Source organism: Neofelis nebulosa, chromosome 10, assembly GCF_028018385.1.
Source record: "Neofelis nebulosa isolate mNeoNeb1 chromosome 10, mNeoNeb1.pri, whole genome shotgun sequence".
NCBI classification, from domain to species: domain Eukaryota; kingdom Metazoa; phylum Chordata; class Mammalia; order Carnivora; family Felidae; genus Neofelis; species Neofelis nebulosa.
The window spans coordinates 56,701,894-56,727,041 of record NC_080791.1 but is presented as its reverse complement, the minus strand read 5'-3'; the positions used below and the strand labels follow the sequence as shown (position 1 = coordinate 56,727,041).

The following is a 25,148-nucleotide window of genomic DNA, read 5'->3' as shown; positions in this document are numbered from 1 at the left end:
AAACGCCCGCACAGGCCCGGCTGTGACAGCGAGTTGTACCACTCGCCTGGGGGCCCGGCCCACCCCACACCTCCACCCCAGGCCAGGATGCACGCAGACACCGCTTCCCCTCCTGGGGACCCTGCCCTGGACCCCCAAATGGACCCCGGAGCCTGAATTCCGCGTAGGCAGCAGGAGCCATCCGTCCTTGACACGGCCACAGACTTCAGATTCACAGGATGGCGGGGACAGCGCTGTTTCGCTGGACTCCTGTTCCCCGCCAGTCCCTGCCTCTGCAGCCCCCAGGGGAGGAGCCCACCCTGCTTCTGCTCCTTAGCTGCAGGGACGGGCGCTCTCCCTCTGGTGCTGCCTGCCTCTTCCTTCTAAGACAGCAGCCGGATAGAGGCAAGCTGCCTTTGGGAGCCCAGCAACACTGGCTTTGAACCCAAGACTGGCCGCCTCCTACTAAATGGGTGACCTTGGGGGAGACATTTATTTATCCTCTCGGGCACCAGCTTCCTGCTCTGCAAAATGGGGCCAGCAGGTTGGCATGCTGCAGAGACCAGCAGGACCTACAATGTGTCCCTCCGTCCCTCCCTCAGGCGCCACTGACATCCTCGGCCGCCACCCTGAAGCTGGTTCTCGGATTCTACACACAACAAGTCCAGTAAAAGGGCAAGAAATTCTGGGGGCCACAGGACCAGGGCACTGCGGGGGGTGTAAACAAGAGTTGGATCTTAATTCTCAGCCCTCCTCCCCAGTAGCCGCATGCCATGGGCCGCTCAGGACCAAGCCTCAGCTTCCTCCTCCATTCACGGGGTGACATCACCTCTACCTCACGGGAGGGCTGCCAGATATAGATGTAAGCTGTAAGTCGCCAAATCCACGATGGTTCCTATAATTATCGTTTCGCATCTGACAGCCCTTTAATTATGCGAAGACAGTGATCAAGACGTCCCCCCCGCCCCCTGCCCTACACCCAATTTCTTCCGGCTGCTGAGGACAGCCAGCAGCTCACCTGCTCCCGGCCCAGGGTGGGTGTCACCGTTGGTGGGACGCAGAGGGCAGGCCAGCTCTGGAGGCTGCTGTCCTAGGAGCTGGCACAGATGAAGGAAGGAGACCCTGGCACAGCACCTGTCCTGTGCCCCCTCCCAACCCGCATGGCTGGCTTTGGAGGACAGAGCCCTGCGTGGGCTCTTCACAGAGTTGGGGCGAGGTGCCCCTAGGAGTCCTCCACATGCTCCAACTCCTCTCGTCCTCCCCGCAGCTCTGCAAAGCAGGTGGTATAGTTGGAGGAAAGCAGAGGTCAGCCAGGGGAAGTGGCTTGCCCAAGGCCACAAGGGGCAAATGTAATAGTGGAACCAGAATTCACACCCAGGTCTGGGTGCCTTCAGCATCTCCCACTGTCCCAGAGCAACAATGAGCAAGACATGTAATTGTCCTTGTCTGACCAAGGAGGAAATTGGCTCAGAGGGGCCAGGCCTGGCCCAAGGTCACACAGTGAGTCATAGGCAGTGCCAGGCCAGGAACCCTGGAATTTCAGACTTAGACAAGAGTTCAGAGATCATCTTGCCTCATCCTCTACAGATCCAATCCAGAGATGGAGAAACAGACCGAAAGAAGGGGAAGAGCCTGGAAGCAAGGACACAAGATTAATAGATAGTAAATTAGTACAGAAAGGATACAGAATTCGACAGATGGAGTGGGGACATCTATTGGTAAAAAATTATACCCCTACCTCACACCCCATACCAAAGCAAATCCCAGCACCTCCCCTCTACACCCTTGCCACCTCTCTCTTCCAGTCATCCTAGATATATGTGCTGTGCCCTGCACAGGGAGATGAATGAGGCCTGGATTCCCCTCTGAGCAACCCCCACAGGTGACTGAGAAGCCAGCAGGCAATTCCCATCCTACGGCCAGTTACGGGAGGAGAGATGGTCTAGAGGGCTTCCCGGAGGAGGGGATGCGTGCGGCAAAGCTGGAAGGAATGGGCCTGCTGCGATGACAGGTTAGGGAGCCCGGACTGGGGCAGAGGGAGAGAACAGAAGGTATAAAGGCACAGAGCTCAGCAGCTTTTGTTTGGGAGAACTGGCTTCCTTTGCTATGGGCATATAAAAGCTCTATGTAGGAGTATTAACCTTCATATGTGCTGTATATTTTTTCTTTTTTAATTTTTTAATATTTACTTATTTTTGAGAGAGAGAAAGAGACAGACAGAGCGTGAGCGGAGGAGGGGCAGAGAGACACAGAATCCGAAGCAGGCTCCAGGCTCTGAGCTGTCAGCACAGAGCCTGACACAAGGCTCGAACTAATGAACTATGAGATCATGACCTGAACTGAAGCTGGATGTTTAACCGGCTGAGCCACCCAGGCGACCCTTTTTCTTTTTTTCAATGTCTTTTTTTTTTTTTTTTTCAGGCGGCAGTGGGTGGGGTGGCGGGAGGCGTGGGCAGAGAAAGAGGGAGACAGAGGATCCAAAGCAGGGTCCACACTGTCACAACAGAGCCTGATGTGGGGCTCGAACTCATGAGCCGTGAGATCATGAGCTGAGCCGAAGTCAGATGCTTAACCGACTGAGCCACCCAGGCGCTCCTATTGTGTATTTTTTATTCCATCGTTTTACTTTAATTTGGTTTATTATGCTTTCTGCATAAAAATTTAAATTTTCCTGTAGTCTAATCTACCCTTCTTTTCCTTTATAGGTTTTTGCCTTTGGTATCATGTTTAAGACAGGTAGCCCAAGAGTATATATTTGATTCATATTTTATAGTGGTAATTTCTTGGCTTTGCGGTTTACATTCAAACCTGTAATCCACCCAGCTCTCTATATTCATCTGTCTACCGCTCCACACGGATGTATATATACGTGCACGGATAGAGGTTGGAAAGCCATTTCTCTCAAGCGTTAAGATTAGAATTCCATCTACTTTACATCTTTCCAAGTTGTTTGAATTTTCTCAACAAATGTGCACTTCCTCAATAGAGAAAAGGCATTTAAAGATAGAAAAAAAATACATTTTAATCCATCTGGAATTTATTTTGGTTTGAGGTAAGAGGCAGAGATCTAATTTTATTTCCACCAAATGGATACTTCAGCTGTCTCTACACGGTTTGTGAAATCTGCTGTCATTTCCACGTTCGTTTACCACACAGAATATCCTCACATGCGTGTGCACTGATTCTAGGCTTTCTAGTCTGCCCCATGGCAGCCCTTTCCCCGTGTGTGGGTGCTGCTGGGCACGGCTCCTTCCACAGGGCTGAGCCCTGCTCCCTGTGCCACCCCTGGGGTCCCCACCCTGCTTTAAGGTCCTAGAGTCCAGTGGGGCACCTGGGTGGCTGAGTCGGTTGAGCGTCTGTCTGACTTGGGCTCAGGTCATGATTTCACAGTTTGTGGGTCTGAGTCCCGCGCTGGGCTCTGTGCTGACAGCTCAGAGCCTGGAGCCTGCTTTGGATTCTGTGTCTCCCTCTCTCTCTGCCCCTCCCCTGCTCACACTCTTGCTCTCTCTCTTTCTTTCTCAAAAATAAATAAACATTAAAAAAAAAAAAGTTTGCAGAGTTCAGCTGTGCCCTTAGCACCACACAGCCCTGCAAAGACTGGAGAGCTTGAGGGGTGCCTACCCACAGAGGGCCAGTCTGCCCTCCTGCAGGTTGGATCTCGGGCACGCCAGCTCCTCCTCCACTCATCAGCCTGTTTTCACCCTTGCCACATGCCAAATGGGGGGACTGATGCACCGGAAAAAGTCTGGGAAATGTCAGCTGGGAAGGGTGTGGGGAGCTCTGGGAGGGGAGAGGCAGGCAGGCCCTGGCAGGATTACTTTGGCCCTGACCCAGGAGATTTGGGGGAGGGGGTGGCCTGGGGAGGTTTGAGATGTATTACAGCATTAGGGCCAAGCAGGGAAAGGGATTAGAGTCCCCACCCCCAGCCAGCTCCTGACAGCCTAAGAGGCCGGATTTATTTTTCTGGGCTACAGAGAGCTGGGCAATTAGGCCTCTGTCTGCCCTTGCTTCTGCTGGGGTGCACTCAGAGCGGCTCATTAGGCAGTAGAATTAAACCAAGCCCAGCCTGGAACACCCCGCCTCTCCCCACCCACCCTAGGGGTTGCATCAGCCCATAGGGAGACAGGAGCAGAAGAGCCGGGGCGGGGGGGGGGGGGGGGGTGCTCAGGAGGAATCATCCCAGGCCCTCAGAGGGCCCTGCCAAGGCCACAGGGTGGTGGGTGGCTGCACTGCTGATGCTCCATCTCCTGTCCCACCCAGGCTCCCTAAGCAGGCACTCAAGGCAGTCACGGAATGTTTGCCGCTTCCCAGGGAGGGCCAGGCACCCTCGGCACCATTCAAGGAGGAGCTAGGTGGAGTACAGGGGTTCCCGAAGGCCAGAGTTGGCCTGGCTTTATTGTGGCGATAAATCCTCAGCTGTTTGTACTGCAACAAACCAGCGCTCTGCCAGACCCTCCTCTGTCTCTCATGGATGCAATAACATCATCTCCCATTTTCTTATCGTCATGTCAGCCCTGCAAGGCTTAAAGGATAACATGGGGTCTTATCCCCATTTTAGGAATGGGAAAACTGGGGATCAGAGGGCGCCCCTCTGACCTGCTGGGCCCCTTTCGGCCAAAGTGCTGGAGAAGGGAACAGCCACCCCTTTGAAAGTTTATAGGGAGAACACACTTTCCCCAGGGTCGGGCGGGACGGCGGTCTCTCTTGCACCATACGTGACGTGCATTGGTACCCGTTGTCTAACTGGACCCTTGCGGCGTGAATCTGAACCTCCATCTAACCCGTAAGCAAGCCGAGGCCCAGAGAAGGTCTGGCCTTGCCTGAGGGTCACACACTAAGTCACGATGTAGACAGGGCAGAGTTCAGGCCACAGCTCCCTGGCAGGGAATACCCAAGCACTTCTGGCTGACTCCAATCACACCCTGGAGCCCAGGGCAAAGGCTGCTTCATCCAGGGAGCCCAGCTTGACTCCCAGTTGGGATCCACTCCCCTGTCAAGGCCCACTTGGCGGCGACAGGACAGGGATGTGGGGAACCAGCTGGGACACTCTCCACCCCTGGGCTCCTGCCCACCGGCAGAGCCCAATCTGGCTCCAAGCGTGGCCTGGGAGGTCCTGCGAAGTCAGCGCCCTCACCTGCCAACCACAGCTGGGGGCACCAGAAGACAGCATGCACCTGTCCATACGTGTATGCTGGCCCTCTCCAGACACCCGATATCTGAGAACTCATCAGCGGTCCTGCCTCTCCAGGCCCAGTCAGCAGGGTGGTAGGCACGGCCCCTAACTGGCTTGCTCACCATTCTTCAGGCCCCTGCCTCAACCATCCTCCCAGCCTGGCCCAGGCCCCTCCTCCGAGGCCCAGGCTCCACTCTCACAACACTGAGTCCTTTGGGAAACACAGAAAGTCACAGTCCGAAGGGGCAGCCCAGGCCTGAGGTGCTGTGGGAGCCCGAGGGAGGGAGGCCTGATTCTCTTTTTGTTCGAGGGGGGTAATTCTTAGAAGGGTAGGCGTTCGTGACGAGCCTTGAGACGTAAAGAGAGAAGGGGGGTTCCAAGTGAGGGGACAGCCTGAGCAAAAGCAGGATGCTATGAAGGGGTGAGGTTCTCCTGGGAGGGGCAAGGGGTAGGGGGTGGAGGTCTGATGAACATCCCCCAGTGGGGGTCTTCTTGTATGGCTGCAGGGGCTCCTGTCGTAGGAAGTAGGTCTTGGGGGAAGAGAGACTTAGCTGCCTGTGTCCCACCTGCACTGTGCTCTTCCTGGACTCTACAGAGACCACTCTCCCCTCCCACTTGCCCCTGGACACAGCACCATTTCCCATTTCCATCCCTGGAATGGCCTCATCCGGCTAGGCTAGAAATCAGGGGATGGTGGGAGGCATCATAAAGGACTCCCTCAATCTCTTCCACAGCCAGTCTGTTGATTATACCTTCCAAGTGTCTCTAGAATCCCTCCCTTTGCAAGGAACCGGCATACCCCTCCCTGGGGTATGCAAAGCGGCCTCCACCTCACTCTCTCTCTAGTTCCCTGCTCTCCCCACCTCCACCCCAGGCCCCTCAGCGCATCCTCCACAATTTAACCAGACTGGTCCTCGCACAGCCTGACTGGGCTGCCTCCACCCGGGGGGGGGGGGGGGGGGGGGGACAGGCTCCCTGGCACAGCCTCAGGCCCAGGCCATGTGGCCACCACCTTCCCTCCTCACGCGGAGCCACACTGAGGCCAGATTGCTTTCGGTTCCCAAACACAAGAAACTCCAGTACACAAGGAAGCTCTGGTCGGCATGGCTCCCCATGCCTTGAACACTTCCCCAGCTGGCGAGACAGGACTAACTCCCAGACATCAGGTCAGGCCAGCTCTCCTGCCTGGGGTTTTCCTGGGCCTCAGCAGGGATGATCCTGGGTGGCCTGGGTATGTTGGATCTTGTATGCTCCCCCACCAGCCTGGGAGCCCTTCAAGGGAGGGGAGAGCCGGGTCAGATACCCCTCCCTGACCCCAGGGCCCACAACAAGTATCGGGACGGACGGGTGTGTTGATTAAATAAGTAATTAGTGCATCCCAGACAAGACTGTGGGTGTGGAACAGTCTGGACTGGGGATGCAAGCAGGGGGCAATGCAGGCTGTGCCTTCAACACCCGTGGCTTGAATAAACCACTCATTCTTCCTGGAGCCTCCTCTGTGAGACAGAGGGGCCAAACGAGCTTTTTAAAAAACAGCCCTCAAAAGGCAAATGTGCTATAGAAACACGAGAGAGGTGACAGTCACTGTCTGTCTTGGGCTGGGAAGTTCCTTCAGGTGTCTGACTTATATGCCTCTTGCTACAGAGAAGCTGGTTTTGACACTATGCTGCCTCCCACAGACACACAGTCTTCAGGGGGCCCTGGGGGACAGCCTGAGAACTGTCTTCTGTCCTAGCAAGTCCTTAATTGGCGGCATTAGAGTAATGAGTCACAGACAACAACCAATTAATTATCCCCAGTTATAAAAAGCTTCACTTCCCCTTCCTAGCTGTCGAGTGAGCCAGCCTCCTGCTGCCAGGCTCCTCCACTCCCTAGGGGCTGGGGGCAGAATAGGTCATTTCACCTCTCCGGTCCTCAGTTTCCTGCTTCCTTATTTGTCCAGTGTGTGTCCTGGGGGTGGGGGACAGTACGAGCAAAGGATCGGAGGAGGTGGGAATGCGTCAGGCTGGGGGGACAGGAAGGATAGGCTGGTGGGGCAGGAAGGAGGCTGCCAGCTGGGACCCAGAGGAGGGGGCTCCTCCCGGCTCCCCAGGATCCACTCTTGTACTGCAGGGCCAGCTCTTGATCCCAGAGCCACGGAAGGCTCCAGGTCTGGCATTCAAGCCACTCCCATTCTTGCCCTGCACACTCCTGGTCTCACGATCTTCTTCCTCCTCCCCAGGCAACTTCCCAAGTGATCCTCCAGGCCCTGCTTTCTTCCCCTTCTTGCAAGTTTTCATTTAATCTCCTACTCCAACCATGCGTGCCCCCACCCCCCCACACCCTTCATCTTCCTGAGGCTCCTGTTGCAAATCTATCGTGGACTCCCTCCAGTGTGATGTGTGTTGCGGCTTTAAGCCTTGAGTTCTCCATCGGCATGACAGTTAACTGCCCCATAGGGGCGACCTAACAAATCAACAGGGCAATGCAGGTAAGCTCTGGGATCCCAGCATACAACAGGTATCCAATAAATGTTAACTGTTACTCTCATGCTTTATTTCCCAGGCTGAGCAAGATCATGAGGGAAATGCTTCTGCGACTCACCCCCAGTCTGTCACCCCATTTCACAGATGAGGACCAGAGAGGCCTGGCTTCACAGAAGAACTTGACCCAGGGCTTGTCTGAGTTGGGAAAGACCAGGGGAGGCTCCCCCAAGGGGACTTGAGGGGCGGCAGTACCTGGGCAGAGGGAGGGGCCCCCAAAGTCTGAGGGGAAGTTGGGGATGAGAAGAGGCACAGGCCCAAAGTTGGAGCCCCCACGCCTTTTGGAGGCCCTGACAGTGCTCTTTCCCCCCAACCTGTGCTTCCAGAGCTCACCCCAGGGCCTGTTCGTTCAGCAAAACTTAGGGAGTTTGCTCCTACTCTGCACCAGCTCTGACGCCATCACTGTTCCCCTCACTGTGTCAGGCTAGAGGGCCCAGCCCCCCAGAAGGACACCACAGGCCTCGCCCTCGGTCCTCACCCAGCCATCTAAGGAGGGACTGGGGAGAAAGAACAAGGGGGAAAGAGAGAAAAAGGGTGAGCAGGCTGAGGCTGGAACCCAGGAAGTGGGCGGGGAAGCGGAATGAGGTGAGTGACAGGGAACGGGGAGTCTCCGTGGTTCGTGGGTCGCCTGAGGTGAGCTCAGCCCTTCCTGTGGAGGCCCGGAGGCTCTGACACCCAGAGCTGTGGCAAAACCCTCTCCAGGCCAAGCTGGCTTATGGCCCCTGCAGCCCCTACTGCCTTTGTGCCATACCTGGCACCCCAGCTCTTGGCATCTGCAGAGCCGGCACCACTTGGGCTCTGAGTCAGTCCAAAACTGGCCTCAGCTCACCACTTCCTCCACCCCGGGGCCCCGTGCTGGTCACAGCCAAGCCCGGTCACTTCCTGACTCTGAAGCCTGGGATGGGCCTGTCCTGGGCTCACTGAGGGGTGTGGGATGTCCTGGGAGCCACGCCTTCCTCCAGCGGCTACTCTGACAGCCTAGGGGCTTGCTGCTGGGGATCCCAGCCATCCTCCTCCCTCAGCTTCCGATGTCTTCCCACCCGGAGCTATTGGACCTACGCTGTCCGGGGCCAGCTCCCAACTCTGCCCGGGGCCAGCTCCCAACTCTGCCCCTCACTGGCATCCCTGGCTTCTGCTTCTCCATGTGAAATGGTGGCCGCGACATCTAGCTCGAGGGCTCGTTGGGAGGAACGAGTAGCCATGTGTCAGCGCTCAGCACCGCTCCTGGCACAGACACCCAGATGCCAGCTGCCTGCCAAGCTGCTGCCTTTCCCGACACGGGGAGGCCCTGCTGCCTGCCCCGAGTCCCTGGGGGGAACACAGCTCAGAGCAGATCACAGTGGAAAAGGAATTCTCAAGTCTTGACCCAACCCCTGTTCCATTTCACAGATGGAGAGGCCGAGGCCCTGGAGTCGGGAATGACTTAACGACTAGTCACAGCCAGCACTGTGCCCGTCCCTTGGTGCCATTAGCGCCACCGGCAGCTCCCTCAGTGGGGATGTTATTGCACAGGTGAGAAAGCCCAGAGTCAACCGGGTACAATTTTGTGCAATTTGGTACAACTGGGCGCTATTTGGACTTAAGCCTGCCTGACTTCCGATCTCATGGCCCACATCACTGTTGGGGAGATCCCACAAACACGTAAGAGGGAAAGGCTGTCCCAGGCAGGGCCGAGGGTAGACTGAGGCTGCCACCCCAGCACTGCAGGGACCTGCCCTGGGGCCTTGGGCAGGCCCCTCCCTCTTCCTTGCCTCAGCTTAGCATGTGGCCTCCTCTGGGCTGGGAGTGGCAATACATCGGGCCATGTGGCACCTGCTTCTTACCATTTGGGAGTCATGAACCCAGGCTCCTGACTCAGGCTAGTGCTCTGTCGGTCACCAGCACAGGCAGAGAAGGAGGTCAGGATGGTGGACAGGCTTCCCCATCCTCCCCATCCAGAGAGCCTGGTGATACTTGGCCTCTGACCTCAGCTGACCACCCACACCTTTGGCCTATTTCAAGGCTGGCTGAATTTGGAGGCTGGCTTCTTTGTTCCGACAAACAGGAGAGAGGAGGAAAGCTGTTTACCGGGCAGCAAACCTGTTAGATAAACTCCTTTGACCTCCCTCTCTTCCCTCCTGAAGGAGTTGGGTTCCTTCAGAGAAGAAACTAGATCCATGGGCTGACAGAGACCCAGGGACGGAAGCGTGGCTCGGCTCCGGGTCTGGCCTGGGGTGCCGGCCATTGAAGGAGGCTTTCTTTATCTGGCTGGGCACCTGCTGCCAGCTCCGACAGGCCTGTGGCTCAGGTGACAGAGTCCTGGTGCCAGGCCGTGGCCCTGCCAGCTCCCAAGCTCCAGGAGGGCCTGGCACCACCTCCTCACCCTTCCCTCCAACCACTCACCTGCTTGCCGGCCTGTCTGGATCTGCCAGGAAGCTGAAAACTTCTGTTCACCTTGGGGTGAGCCCTTCCTCTTGGAGTGTCCCTCCTGGAGCGTCCCTCTCTGCCAAGACCTCAGGAGCAGCCCAGGTCCCGTGTGTCAGAGGAGAGCTCACCAGCCTCATCTGTGACAGGGTGGCCTACTTCCTTTCCCATCTGGTCACGTAGATTTAGGAGTGACCACGGGCCCATTTTATAGGAGACACTGAAACCCAGAGGGGCATTGACCTGTCCGGAGCCACACAGCAGAGTGATGGAGCTGAGACGCTTCCCCCAGGCCCTGGGGCTCCCTAGTCCTCTGACCCCATCCCAGCCCGGCTCACCGGTGTGGTGTCATCGTGGGATCTCTGGTAGCGCTTCCAGCGGCAGCCGTAGATGCCCGTGAGGCAGGAGAGGCACAGCTGTGGCTCATAGTACTGCAGGGGCTGGTGTCTCACCATGCTCTTGCGTGCGGCCCTGGCGCCCGGCCCTCAGGCACCCATGAGGCCCCTGGCTGGTCCTGCAGGAGGAAGCACAGGGGCGTGAGGCAGGGGAGGTGCAGGCAGCCAGCCCCAGCCCCAGCACAAGGTGCCAGTCCCGCCCAGGGCCCAGCGGTAAGGCCCACACCCTTGCTGGCTCCCCGGCAGTCTCCTGCCCCTCACCCCCGACCCGATCCCCCCCAGCCACACCTGCTCTGTCCCTGCTTCCTGTGCCGGGACTGCTTTTCCCTTAGAGCTCCATGGGGCTCCCTCCTCCCCTCCTGTCCTCAGGTCTTTGCTCAAATGTTCTCTTCTCAACCAGACTTTCCCAGGCCACCTCCTGTCAAACTGCAACCCCTTCCCATCCTCCCTCAGCCATTCTCAGCTTTATTTTCTCAATTGTGTCCCCCAGTGTATTTTATTTGAAATACAGCAGGCACTAGGTGAACACTTTGCCCCTCAGGTGGCAGGGCCTACGTCCCAAACCCATTTGATAACTGGACAAGCGGAGGCTCGGAGAAAGGACGGGACGGCGCCTGGCGTGCAGTCTGACACCCGGCTGCGGTCAAGCTGGGAAACTGCTCTGGTGCCCCCAAAGTGTTTGCTCCTTTGGGCTCAGGGGGCTGCCCGCTCAGGGAGTTCTGCCCGTGGTCGGTGGAACAATGAATGGTGGCCTTTGGGTCGAGTTGCTGCCATCAGGGCAACTGCCTGACCCTGCCTGGCGCCCAGGAGACACCTGTGGGGGGGGGGGGGGTTCGGCCTCTTGGGGCCAGCAAGGGCCAAATGTGGTCAAGTGGCCACCGGCCTGGGCCCCTCACACGCCCTGATGTCAAACATCATCTGATCCTTATCGCCACTGTCATTATCATCCCATTGACCGACGAGGGGCCTGGGGCCCAGAGCAGCCAAATAATTTACCCAAGGGGTCAGGATGCAACCCCCCCATCTGTGGGACTCTAGAAACTCGAAGCCACATGTTATGTGTCGGGTCCTATCCTAGGTCCTGGAGATAATGTGAACAGGACAGGCACACCAATGCCCTCAGGGCCCCCGTAGGACCCGTGAGAAGCAAAGTCAGTCACTTACTCTGCTTAACTCTTATAGCAGCCCTATGAGATCAAACTCACAAGCCAAAAATTTCACCCTTTATTCTTAAAAAAATTTTTTTTAACGTTTATTTATTTTTGGGAGACAGACAGAATGTACAAGCAGGGGAGGGGCAGAGAGAGGGGGCGGGGAGAGAACCCCAAGCAGGCTCCATACTCAGTGTGGAGCCTGATGCAGGGCTCAATCTCATGAACCATGAGAGATCATGACCTGAGCTGAAATCAAGACTTGGATGCTTAACCGACTGAGCCACCCAGGCGCCCCTCCATGTTTAACCTTTGAAAATGGCCAAAAGCTGCTTTGCAAGAACAACAAAGCAGCCGCAGCATTTGACATTCCCCACGTATTATCATTATCACCCCCATTTTACAGATGAGAAATCTGAAGCACAGAAATGTTCAGCCATTTGCCAAAGGTCACACAGCAGAGCCAGTCAGTCTGGCTCCAAGGGGCCTTGCTCTAGGCCCAGGGTTGGCAAATTGTAACTCATGTAACTCAATCCAACCAGCCACCTATTTTTATATAACCCACAAGCTAAGAATGGTTTTTCTATATTTTCACAGTTTGGGGGAACAAATGAAAACAAGAATATTTTGTGACACATGAAAATTATACGAGACTCAGATTTCCGTGTCCATAAATAAAGTTTTATTGGATGCAGCCTCAATCATTTGCTTATGCATTGTCTATGGCTTCCGTAACTATAACTGCAGAGGTGGGTGATTGTAAGAGAGACTGAATGGCCAACAAAGACTAGAATACATACTGCCCAGCCCTTTACAGGGCCAGTTTGCTGACCTCAACCCCTGGGCCAGCTATAATGGCTCAGGAGCTGGTATTTTGGAGACAGTAAGGGGGACCTGTGGGCACTTAACATTGTGCATGGTGGCGGGGGGAGGGGGAGCGGCGGGGCATGCTTCCTGGAGGCAGCACTGAGCTGAGGCCTAAGTGCCCAGGGGCTGCTCCAGAGGGGCGGTCGGTCTGGGCTTCGGGCCTACCCACAGCTTCCACCTCGGTGGCACTCAGGGCCTCGACCTACCCCTGCTCCCCTGCCCCACCTGACCAAATGCTAACCTCAGCACAAGGATTACAGCCTCTGGTCTGTTAGGAGGGGGGAGATGCATTAGGGCCTTGCTGGGAATATTGACTGACCAGGAGCCTCCTAATTGCTGGGAATTGTCTGGCATAGCCTCTGTGCCCGTGGCTCCCCGGGGAGGTGTGTGGAATAGGATGTAGCTGCTGAGGGCTCTCTGAGCCAAGCTGAGCCCAGGGCTTAGGGAACAGTGTGCAGTGGGGTGCTGTTGTAGCCTGGTGACTTAGGTCCTGTGGGGTTGTGGAGCGGCAGGGGCAGTTGGGGGAGAAGGCTCTCAGCTTTACTTCATTCCACTCTAGAAGGAGCGTACAAATGTATTCCCACATTCGCAGCCTTCCAGAGGGGGTAGAAGGCCAGATCTTACCCCAAGAGTAGGGCCTCTGCTGGTCAGATCCATCCCATCTGTCCCCCACCTTTGCTCTGTGGCTGGGGCCTCTAGGGTTCTTCCCTGAGCCTTGGTTTCTGAATCTGTAAAATGGGGTAACAGCCTTTGCCTTGACACCCATAGGAGACCAGACTGGGGGGCGGGTGCTGAGAGGGCACATCACTGCAGTGACTGAGGTATAGCAGGTGGGCGTTCTGTGAACAGGAGCGCACACCCAGGTCCCCCTGCTCTCACAAGCCTTTCCCAGGACTCCTGGAGCCTGGGACTGAGTCCCACATGTCCTCTGCCCTGCCCCCCCCCCCGCCCATGAGCATTACAAAGCACCAGGAATGGAAATTGCACTTCAAATCAGGAAAGCAGAACCTCCTGCCCTAGGGCCTCAGCCCAGGGCTCAGCTGATTGTGGCTCTTGGAATCATCTCCCCCCTTCCCCCAGCTTGATGAATTTTCAAACCATTCACAACTATAGTGGCATCTTGGGGAGGCAAACCTCTTCTCTCTCCTCTGCATATTCTCCTGGCGCCTTTTGTCCCTTCCCACCGCTTCAGTTACTAGGTGTGGCAAAGCCCACCTGGTGGCTGTGTCCTGATTGAGACAGCCAGAAGCAACTGCCTGTCCCTGGGCCAGTCACCCAGGCCCTGCAGACCCAGCACAGGCCACACTGACCTCTTCAACCAGCTTTTTTTTTTTTTTTAAATGTTTATTTATTTTGAGGGGGGGGGGCAGAGAGAGGGAGACACAGAATCTGAAGCAGGCTCCAGGCTCCGAGCTGTCAGTACAGAGCCTGATGCGGGGCCCGAACCCGTGAAACGTGAGATCACGACCTGAGCTGCAACCCAATGCCCAACTAACTGAGCCACCCAGGCACCCCAAGGCTTTTTATTTTTTTTTATTTTTTAATGTTTATTTATTTTTGAGAGAGAGAGAGACAGAGTGTGAGTGGGGGAGGGCAGAGAGAGAGGGAGACCCAGAATGTGAAGCAGGCTCCAGGCTCTGAGTTGTCAGCACAGAGCCCGATGCAGGGCTCAAACTCACGGTCCATGAGATCATGACCTGAGCCAAAGTCAGATGCTTAACCAACTGAGCCACCCAGGCACCCCGCCCCCCTCCCCCCCAACCTGCTTCTAACATCCCTCACAGCCTCTTCTCACCATCCCCTTGGCCTGGCTCAGGTCTCATCTCTCCCCTAGGTAGGAAATCCTCTGGCCTCCCTCCGGGGATCACACCCCACCAACCCAAGCCCTCACCTGTGGCCAGAGCAAGCTCTTGAACAAATGGTTTCTGATTTCTCCAGCCTTATCCTCCAGAACTTGCTGTCCCTTCAGCTAATACCTACCCATCCTTCAAGTCTCAGCTCAGACATTATCTCCTCCAGGGAGCCTCCCCTGAGATCCAGGTTGGTTAGAGGGTTTCCCAGCTTCCCATAGCCCTCAGTCTTCCCCAGGCATCTTGCATGAGCACCGTTGATGGGCCTGTATCCCCCATGGGATGGCTTGAATTATTCCCACATCCCCAGGGACCAGCCATAAAAGGAGGAGGCACTGAGGGCTTCCCGGAAGGTACTTCTGAGGAGGCCCAGAAGTCTTGCTAACAGAGACGTGCTGCTCAGACACTGAGCACTCAAGCAAGCTCCCAGAAACCAGACTCTCCCCAGCCTCCCCTGCCACTTCCTTTTCCCACCAGGGCTAATGGTATTACTTAGGATGGATCGATTTCTCCAAGCCACCTCCAGGACTGCCGGTATCAGCCAAGTTCCCAAGAAATCCCTAGCAGGGAGCTCCTCCTGGCCGTGGGATAAGAGAAAGCCCTCGCTTCTGAGCCTGATGTTCAAGGGCGCCCCTCGGCCCAAAGTTCTGTTTTCTGCCTGAATTCCTGGCCCCTGCCCTGAACTTTCATGGCCTCCTGTTTTACACAGGGGAGGGCCTTCAAGGGGTCAGACCCGGGATGGAGTGAGCACCTGCTACAGAGCAGGATATTGGCACTATTAGGGTCCTCTCCCATCCTGACATCCTGGGCACGGACCTGACCCTCCTTCCTGCTTCTACCTCACACGACCATCCTCATTGCCCTGAACGGCGCTGGCTATAGCCCCCCCAAGCCTGTTCTCTTTCCTGAGAGTGGAAAGAATTTCAGGCCAGATGTCAGTGCCCAGGTTCCAGCCCAGTCTTCAACGGACTTGCCGTGTAACCTTGGACAGGTCACTAGCTCTCTCTGAGCCTTACTGTAACCACCCGAGAAACGGGGACTAGATGGAGTGACACAAAAAAGTACCCAAGGCTGCAAAAAAAGGAATCAAACATAGATACATGTTACAACATGAATAAATCTCGAAAACATGATGCAAAGTGAAAGAAGCCAGTTATTACAGAAAGTGACAGGGATTGTACCAAAGTAGAGCTCGACAGCCTTCTTTTACAGTCTAGAAATATTGGCCCCAGGGTGAACAGATGAACAAACCGTGATCCACCCAGACAATGGAAGAGTACTCAGTGATAGAGCAAAATGTGCCATCAAGCCACACGAGCACCTGAAGAGACCTTCAAAAGCCTATCGTTAAGTGACGGAAGCCTGAAAAGGCTCCAGACTATATGATTCCAGCTCTGTGACATGCTGGTAAAGATAAAACCATGGGAGCAGTAGAGAGATCAGCGGGTGTCGGGGGTGGGGGGCAGGAGAAGAGCAGAAGATTTCTAGGGCAATGAAACTGTTCTATAGGACACCACAGTGACGGACACATGTCACCATACCTTTGTCAAACCCCACGGAATGCACCACACCAAGAGCAAGCCCTAGTGTAACTGTGACTTTAGGTAACACCGTGTCAACATTGTCTCCCGTGGTAACAAATGCGCCACCCTAACATAGGATGGTGACAATAAGGGCCACTGTGAGGTGGGGAGGGAGAGTATGGTAGCAGCTCTCTTTCCTTTGGATCGATTCTTGTGTAAACTTAGATACCTCCAAAAAAAGAAAAAAGCCTAGGGGCACCTGGGTGGTTCAGTTAGTTAAGCATCAGACCCTTGATTTTGGCTCAGGTCATGATCTCACAGTTCACGAGTTCAAGCCGCACGTCCGGCTCCATGCTGACAGTGGGGAGCCTGCTTGGGATTCTCTCTCTCTCTCCTCTCTCTCTGCCTTTCCCCTGCGTGCATGTGCTTGCTCTCACGTGCACTATCTCTCTCTGCCTCTCAAAATAAACAAACTTAAAAAAAAAAAAACAACCCAAAAGTATATTCATTAAATATATACGGCTTCAACTTCGATATCTCTATCAATGGATTGACCAACAGACAGACAGGCAGGCTGGAGAGATTAAGTGATTCACCCAAGACCAAACAGCTGACTGGGGAGAAGGGAGGATTTGAACCCAGGACTGCTGAGTCCTTCCATGGCACCAGCCCCAGAGGGAAGGTCTGCCCACATTCCTGCTGCCTTCCGTGGCTGTACCGGCCACGACGCCTGTGTCACTGCAAAATGCATATCAAAGGGCCAAGCCCAATATTTTGGTTGGCACTAGGGGAGCAGGGGCGGGGAACAGCACCAAGAACCCAGGGGGAGGGAAAAGGAAACCCCTGACAAGTTGTAGGGCTGGAGGAGGAGGAGACCTGACCTTCTCCAGCAGCCTGCCAGGGCCCCAGGGAGGGAGGCAGAGCATGGGTGTGGACAAGGAGAAGTCCCCATTTCTTGTTGGCCATGGCTGGCCTCACGGTCCTCAACCCCACCTCAGCCTTCGGTGACCTCCGTAAGCCTCTGGCCTCAGCTTTCCTATCTGTATCATGGGATACATGCCACCAGATGGTCCTCAAGGGCCTTTCTGGCACACCCCCCCCAAAACCTTTTAACCACCTGTTCTGTCTTCATCACCAGGAGGAAAGCAGAGATGGGGCTGCACAGGGAGGAGGGAAGGACAAGCCCACAGTCCTCGCCCAGTCTGAGGGGAAGAACCCCTTCCCTTCCCAGGACTAATGCTGGGAGCCCTGAGCATGCCCCTGCCTAGAACAGTCAAGATGAGGTTGAGAGCTGCAGGAAGGCCTGAGACAAGGTTAGAGGCCTAGTCATCCTGAGCCCCAGGCCAGGGCTCTGCCCCTGCCCAGGTGCCTTCACCATCTTTGACAGAGACCAAGGTACAGCAATGACCCCAACATTCCCTTGGAGTAAAACCCAAGGCATAAAAGGCACAGGGCTATGAGGACTCCTCCCATAGTGCTCAGGAAACATGGTCTTGGAGGTAGACCAGGACCTCCCTGGGGTTCCTCCTCACTGCCTTGTCATCCCCTGCTTCCAGTGCAGGTGTGCCCATGAAACAGACTTAGCTCTGGGCCCCTCTGCCTATCTTCAAGGCCTGGAAAACTCCTTTTGGTCTCAACTCAGCAGCTTCTCCTCTGGGAAACTTTCCCTGCCTGGGTCAGGGTCTCTTCTGGGTCCCATAACTCCTGTGCCTCCGCGGTTCCCAGCACGGATCACTGAAGGCTGGCTTCTTGGAGAGGGTGGATCTAAGCGGAATTCAGAAATAAGGAAGGATTTGTGGCACAAAGTGGGGGAAGCAGGGGCTCTAGGTAGGGGACAGCACAAGGAAAGCCTGGTGACAGGGAGGCATGAGCAGGGCCTCTCTCAGAGCTGAGGGCACCCCCAGGTCCCAGCCAGCAGGTGAAGCCCATGTGGGTTCCATGATGGTGAGGCTGTTGCCAAAAGGAGACTCCTCATCCTCTGTGAGCCCAGGAGCAGCAGGGCACCTCCAGGAAGCTCACCAAACAAGCAAACCCAAACCCATGAGACAAATCCTTGGCCCCAGGGCTGGGGCTGGCAGTGGGGGGACAGGGCTGATAATGGGATCAGCCAATCCCAGACCCTACCCCACTGCCCTGAGTCACAGCTTTCTGCATTTGGCTTCTGAGGAGTGCTCCCACATTTACCACCTTCCCGTCCCTGAGCCTCTCGTCAGATGGCTAGAACGGAGAGATCTGGCTGCCACCATCTCACTGTGTGGCCTTAGGCAAGTCAGTCCACTTCTGTGGGCCTCACGGAAAGCTCTAGATTTAACGAAACCAACAGAGAAGGTAGCCAGATGTAGGGAAGGAAGGAAGTCTGTCAAGGAGGCAGCTGCCAGTGGGGAGAGGCTGGGAGAGGTGCCAGGAGGGAGGCCTCGGAGGTGAAAAGACGAGGCAGGCCAGCAGCCCCAGTCCCCCGTCATGCCTGCTGGTTCTTTGGGGAACAGCTGCTCAGTGGCCAAGGCCGGAGCTCTGCAGGAGCCCTCAAAAGATCAATCAGGCCATAATTAGGGTCGTTATTAATCTCTTTCCACAATGGTGCCAGGCAGCCTGTTTATCCAACACTTCTGTGCCAGGAGACCTCTGATTTCCCTTCCCCTCTGAGCAGGCCAAGCTGGACTATATTCCAGGCAGACTTGCTCCCAACCCTGGCGGTGGCTTCCCTAGTTCTCCCGCCCCTTTTGCCCCCTGCCCCCCCCCCCCCCCCCGCAGAAAGTTCTCCCTGCTCCTCCCTTGAGAAGGGATGGCTTCCTTGGAACGGAGGCCTCTGGGAGGACTTATTCCCTACCTAAAGCTCTTGAGGTCACTCAGTGAATGTTTAAGCCTCTGCTCAGTACCAGGCACTGCTGGGAGCCAAGCAGGATTCACAGAGAATCGGACACGAACCTTCCTTTCAAGGAGACAACCACACTGCAGCAACAGCAGCTGGGATTACGGCCACGTGCAGTGTTTTCTAGTGCCCAGGAGCCTCCATGCATATCGGCTCATGGAAGCATCTGGCTGATTCCAGAGGTAAGTACCAGATCCCCGTTTTATGGGTGAGGAGGGGAGGCTAGCAGAGGCCAGGATAGGTCTCCTGAGCTGCGCCTGCCGTTAAGGCCCTAGGGGGACAGACCTGCATGTCTGAGGTATGTCTGGGGCTACAGGATTGGACAGGAGTCAGGAATGGACACTGCCCAGGGGACCTGGCTTCTCTTGGCCTAGGAAGGACCTCTCTTTCCCAAGTCAGGGGTATGAGCATGGGCTGAGTAGTCACCAAGAGTGTGACCTTGCCTTGCCTGGGATACAGAGCTTAGCATCTCAAAACTCAAAATCTCTCGTTACAGACTCTCTAAACCGGGGTCTCAGAATCACCTCACTCAAGACTCCTATGGTCAAGGAGTCCTGGCGCAATGCAACAGGGATCTAAGAACTATCCTTGGATTTCAGGCTATCCAAGTCCTCAATGTCGCGGCACCAGGGAAGATCTGCAGTCATTCCATCCGGCCTCCCTTCCCATGCAGAAATCCCCTGTACAGTTAGTTCCTAGGGGTGGTTCCCCAGCGGAGTGGCCTGTGTAGGCTTGCATACCGCGCCCCCCCCCCCCCCCCCCCCGCCCATGACAGCCCCCTCCCTCCCTGGAGGGCTGAGTGCTTCCGTCTTTAAGCTGCCGGACCCCTATCACCCCCCTCCCCCACTGGCACTGACAGGTTCTCCCTGGAGCAGGCAGAGTGAGCAAATATTCTCAGGGTTTCCGGCAGGGCCTCAAGGGTCAGCCTGGGGGCCTGGTGGGGTTGGCTTTCACTATTCTCTCACCTCGGTTGACACCCCAGCCTCCCAGGAGCCCAGTGATTCAGTCACAGGGACCAGGCTGGCTTTTTCCGATGCCTCTCCCTGGGTCCCCGGGAAGGAGGAGCCACCCGAAAAGGAGGAAAAGGAGAAAGCGGAGTCTGGCAGAGACTTGCACTGAGCAAACTCGTCCCGGCCCGGTTTTTACCCCCGGAGGGAACAGAGAGCAATGATTTATTTTATTTATTTATGTAAAATAGCAGAGTTATCATACAAACAGGCTTCCCAAGCAGGCCCTTGGGGAGGGGAAGAAAAGCAAGGCCTACCATTTAAGGAATCTTTCTCTTGCTTCCCTCCCCTTACACCTACCTGTCTAGCCTTACCTCCCCCTGCCCCTCCTCACACCATTCTGCTCCAAGCACACCACATTATCCGGCCTCCCCACCTCCATGCCTTTGCTCATGCTGGGCCCTCTGCCAGGAAAGCTCTCCCCACCACCCCAATTCAAATCCTATCCACCTTAACAAATGGACCCTGTGCAAAGCCTGGTCTGATCCCCCTCGCCCCAGAAGCCCACTGCCTCCTTTCTTTGTGTTCCCGTCATCTGGCAGAGCTCTCGAGACATGATCACAGGCCTCTGTGCCCGGTAATTATCTGCTTCCGTAGCTGCCTTGCCCACCAGACTGAGAGCTTCCCCAGGCAGAGATTTTTAATCCGTTTGGCCAAGTTTTTCTGAAGACCCTGCACCAGGCGACGGGGACACAAGACACCCTAGGCCCCATCCCTGCTAGAGGAGTCACTTTGCAGGGGACCTGTGGCTCTGCACTGGGCCTGGCACCAAGCAGGCACCTGTTTATTTGTGAGTCAGAAAAGCTGTTTACACGTGCAGTGGAAGGAAAGGAGATCACAGACTCTTAAACCATGCGACTGCAGAACCACTTCCGAGCCCGATCCCGGTTCTGCTCCTGAATAATAATTAGCCTTTCCCAATTTACAGAAAAAAAAAGTGACTATAAAAAAAGTCTCCATTAAGCATTTTCTCCCACAATTTTTGCTTCACCCCTTGATATCTGTTTGCACATATCTGTTCCGGGTCTAGTATAAGGTGACCTCAGAATTAGCACAGAATACTGATTTCCTCACTGTCCCTTCATCTCTCTTCACTGTGGTGTCCTGTGAAAAACAGAAGCCCCTCTACCTCTAGGCACATCTGAGAACCTGGGGCCTAACCTTTTCTTCCCTCCTCTCAAATTTCTTGGTCTCCATCCGGTAACCAAAGAAGACTGGATTTACTAGAATGCTGAGGAAGAAAGTCACAGGAATTTGCTGGCCTGGCACACCTTGAAGGTTCATGCCAATTCCATGATTCAAGACCTCTAATTCCACCATTTGCTCTTCATTCCTTTGGCTGAAGCATCACCTTCGCCAGGATTATCTTTGAAAATACAGGTCTCCTCTGGGAATGGGAGCTCTTTAAACCCCCGAATTGGATGTCAAGGAAACTTAGTTTAATACATGGTTCTAGAGGCAGTAAATCACAGGGATTGAGAATGTGCAATGAGAGTCAGTCTGCCTGGGTTTGAAACCCAGTTCTACCAGCTACTAATTGGTATGATACCACTATACCTCAGTCTCCTTATCCATAAAGTGGGGATAATAGCACCCACCTCATGGGCTGTTGAGGGGATTAAATGAGCTAATACATGCCAGGTGCTTAGACAAGTATCCAGTAGACTGGAATAAGTTGTCTAAGAATACTCTAGTTCTTTACTCGCCCATCAAATGGGACAACAATCCCTGTCCCCCTTGATTGGCTTTTTTGTTCTTTGGTTTTTGTAAATTGCAAGGTGCTGTCTCCCTAGGAGAGGTAGATACTGTTTTACAAGCCAGAGCACTGCTCGCTGTGGCTTGTCCCTACCTCCTTTCTCCCCCCACCCCCCACTCTTCCTTTCTCTTTTCTTTACCTGGAAGAAGGTAGCAGTGGCTGTGAGCAGGGCTCTTGAGGATGTCCTGTCCACGGAGGTGGTGTTGTCACTTCCTTGGGACAGCTGAGGGGACAAGGGGACAAACCCAGTCAGATCATTCATCGGTCCACCCTACCTTCTCCTCTCCCACCTGACCCTTAGCCAGTCCCCATGCCGTGCCCACCCCATGCTGGGTGTGGGGCCCAGGGATGGGTCACACCTTGTCCCTGCCCAGGGAAGCTGCTAAGCCGGCGGGTGGTCCAGCTATGGGCCACCAGACACCCCACAAGCAATCCTACCTCCACACATGCTGCCCACAGACCAGCCCCAACCCCAAACACAGGACAACCAGTACCCTGAACCACTCTTGGCCGCTCCAGAACCCACGTACATGCAATCCAAGTTCCAGCCACTCTGGGGAGAAATTGGGGCTGCGTGTGGCTCCTGGGGGAGCAGAGGCCCTGTCGTGCTGCCCAGAGACCTGCTCCTCTGGAGGTAGCCGCCAAACCAGCTGCTCTTCTAATGCAGCCGATGGGGGAGGGCGGTGGGCTGGAGGCGGGATCTGGGGCACCGCAATTATGTGGCTAACTTCTGACTCATGTACTGGCTCCCCTACCACCAGCTCCTACAGCCGGCAGGGCAGCCCTCCTGCCCAGGAACTGGGAGGAGAGTTGGTTCCGACAGGCCTTGGAGAGAAACGGAGAAGGGACACAGCTCTGGGGCAGCACTGCGGGCTTGCAAGGGATGCTGCCGCGTTGCCCACTGGGGCAGAGCGAGGCTGGCAGGGCCGGGAGCTGGCCTGGCCTTCCCAGAGAGTTGTAGACAGAGCCAGGGCTGGGACCCGGGCCTCTTGGTGCCCTGCAGCCCCAGGACAGGGGTGGCTCAAGCCCATGCCAACATGAGAACTCTCCAACCCGATCAGGCCCTGGAGCCACACCCCAGCAAGAAACACACAGCCAAGCTCGGCCTCAGACCGGAGGGGGACAGAACTGGACTCAGAGACAGCTTAGAGAGGACATCCGGCTACTGAGAGACCCCCGGGGCACCCTAACCCTGCCTCCCTCTACCTGCAGTCCCCAGGTTTCTCACCATGCTCTGAACGCACTGCACTTTACAGTTTACGAAACATACTTATTTCCTTCGCCTCCCATTCATTATGACCCTAAGTGATGGGTAGAATATAAACACTCTCAATAAAAACATTCTCAAACTTCAGTGTGCAAACAAATCACCTGGAGACCCTGTTAAAACAGTCCGACACAGTAGGTCTACAAGGGGGCCTGAGATCCTTCATTTCTGACCAGCTCCCAGGTGATGCTGGGGCTCAGGTCCAAGGACCACAGTTTGAGTAGCAAGCACATAGTGGTTAACAGCATGGGCACTGGGGTCAAACTGTCCACATCAGAATCTTGGTTCTTACTGTGTAACCTCGGGCAAGTTACTTAACCTCTCTGTGCCTCAATCTCCGTATTATAAAATAGTTACAATGACAACAATAATAGTAAACCTGACTCACAGGGTTGATGTGGGGATTAAATTACGTAAAATGCCTGAAAGTGAATATTATTTCGAAATTTAAAATGAAGGCTCTGAGACGTGGGCGCAGCCAGCAAGGTAGCAGAGCCAGAATTCAACCCCAAATCTCTTCGCATAAATCCTGAGATACCAAGTTACCACAAAAGGTCACAGCCAGCGAGCCCTCCCCAGGCATGGATATTGAGGCCCAGAGAAGGATAGGGAGCTGACAAGTTCATGAGAAAGTTGGTGTCAGAAATTCAAGTTCATGGGGCGCCTGGGTGGCGCAGTCGGTTAAGCGTCCGACTTCAGCCAGGTCACGATCTCGCGGTCCGTGAGTTCGAGCCCCGCGTCAGGCTCTGGGCTGATGGCTCGGAGCCTGGAGCCTGTTTCCGATTCTGTGTCTCCCTCTCTCTCTGCCCCTCCCCCGTTCATGCTCTGTCTCTCTCTGTCCCAAAAATAAATAAAAAACGTTGAAAAAAAAAATTTAAAAAGAAATTCAAGTTCATGACTCCCGGCCTCATGTTCTTTCCACTTAACTGTCCTTCTGCACTGAAGAGAAAGTGTCGCATATTCTCCCTGAGAGCCCCGCCCCCGTCTCTGCTTCAGCGGCTACATAGGCAGTGGCTACCCTGGAAGCCAGATGTGGGAAGGGCGGGACGTGGAGGCTGCCCCCTTGCCCACCGTGGCCCGGGTTCAGGTCCCCCTGCTCCCTCAGAGTCCTGCCCACCAGGCCGGGTGAGAACTGTCTGACATCCTCCTTCCTTTTCCATCTCCTACCTCTAATCTGTGGCACTGCTTGGTCTCAGGGTCACCCAGCTGGGGTCGCAGGCAGAGGTGATGTGGCCTGGGCCTATCTCCACCCCCACGCTGGCTTCCCAGCACGAGACCAGTGGGAGCCTGTGAGTCACTTGAAGGAAGTGTTTGGCCCCAAACGGGAAGTGGCTCTTCAAGCTGAAAAGGGCCCTGAGGCAGGTGGCTGGGTGGCAGAGCCCCAAAAGCCAATTGGGATACAGTAATACCTATTCAAATTTTACCTGAAACTCAAACGTGGCATCCATCCTCTACTGTGAAACCTGCCAGGGGCTTTCCTGCTGTGTGACCTTAGGTACACCAGTGCACTTCTCTGAGCCTTGATTCCCTCGTCTGTAGGGTCTGGGGCTCCATCACAAGACTGACTATGGCCTGGCATTCCACAATGAAATGAAGGGTTGGAGGAAGTGAATACAGGTTTTAAATAAACGAGTAAACGCACACACAAGTGAAATGAATGAGTGAACGCAGACACAGAGGTTTAGACACCAGCCATGGCACAAGCTCCATCATTTATCTCTCGTTAAACTGTACGATAGAGATCTCACTGGTGAGATCTCATCCCATCCCCTGAATCACCCTTAGGCGTAGGGCAGAAAGGCCACTGCCCTGAGCCCCACACATCACAGACACATGCTCACAAATGAACATAGTAGAGAACATACAGGAGCCCCCACCACAGGACATCCGTGGGACCCGGGAGCCTCATCCGCTCCCCTAACACCACTCAAGTTCCGCTGAAACCCTTCTCCATTTCTTGGCGTGAAGAACAAAAGATGATTCTGTCCAGATAAAGGTCTGTGGGTTGCGTTGTTGTGGATGAGGGAGGGGGACACTAGGAGTGGTGGTGGAGGAGGGGACTAAGTAGCAGGAAACATTCCAGAGGCAAATTAAACTTGTCAAATCCTTTCAGACAGACTAGCCATAGCTTCTTGCATAACAAAGTGTCTTTCCCAGTAATGCTGAGCAACATTTTCTTTTTATTTGGCTTTTCTCCCTGTTCCAATCTGTGGTTCTAAAAGTACTCATGAATTAGTGCGGTATCCACAATAAATACACAAGGCAGCTGAAGAACATCTTTCAGCATCTAAGAATTCATATTACTCAAATTAATGTAACATGAAGTGTGATGCTAATCCTTCACACTGGCAACCACATGGACACCTGGGACTGTGAATAGGTTCAC

General features: G+C 55.0%; 1 protein-coding gene across 8 annotated transcripts in view; it reads right to left on the bottom strand.

The window, feature by feature from the left end:
• The window catches only part of GDPD5 (glycerophosphodiester phosphodiesterase domain containing 5), an 88,116-nt gene that overhangs the window by 32,293 nt on the left and 30,675 nt on the right, over nucleotides 1-25,148 (bottom strand). For 6 of the 8 annotated variants that reach the window (XM_058687730.1, XM_058687722.1, XM_058687728.1 and 3 more), the window contains exons 2-3: nucleotides 21,635-21,718; nucleotides 10,416-10,591 (exon numbers count right to left, since the gene is read on the bottom strand). In XM_058687730.1, coding sequence (XP_058543713.1) covers nucleotides 10,416-10,532 — 117 coding nt within the window. In that variant the 5' untranslated portion in view covers nucleotides 10,533-10,591; nucleotides 21,635-21,718. Of the gene's footprint in view, nucleotides 1-10,415; nucleotides 10,592-21,634; nucleotides 21,719-22,025; nucleotides 22,045-24,186; nucleotides 24,312-25,148 lie in introns of those variants that run through there. The other 2 variants (XM_058687723.1, XM_058687725.1) reach the window with 2 other exon arrangements.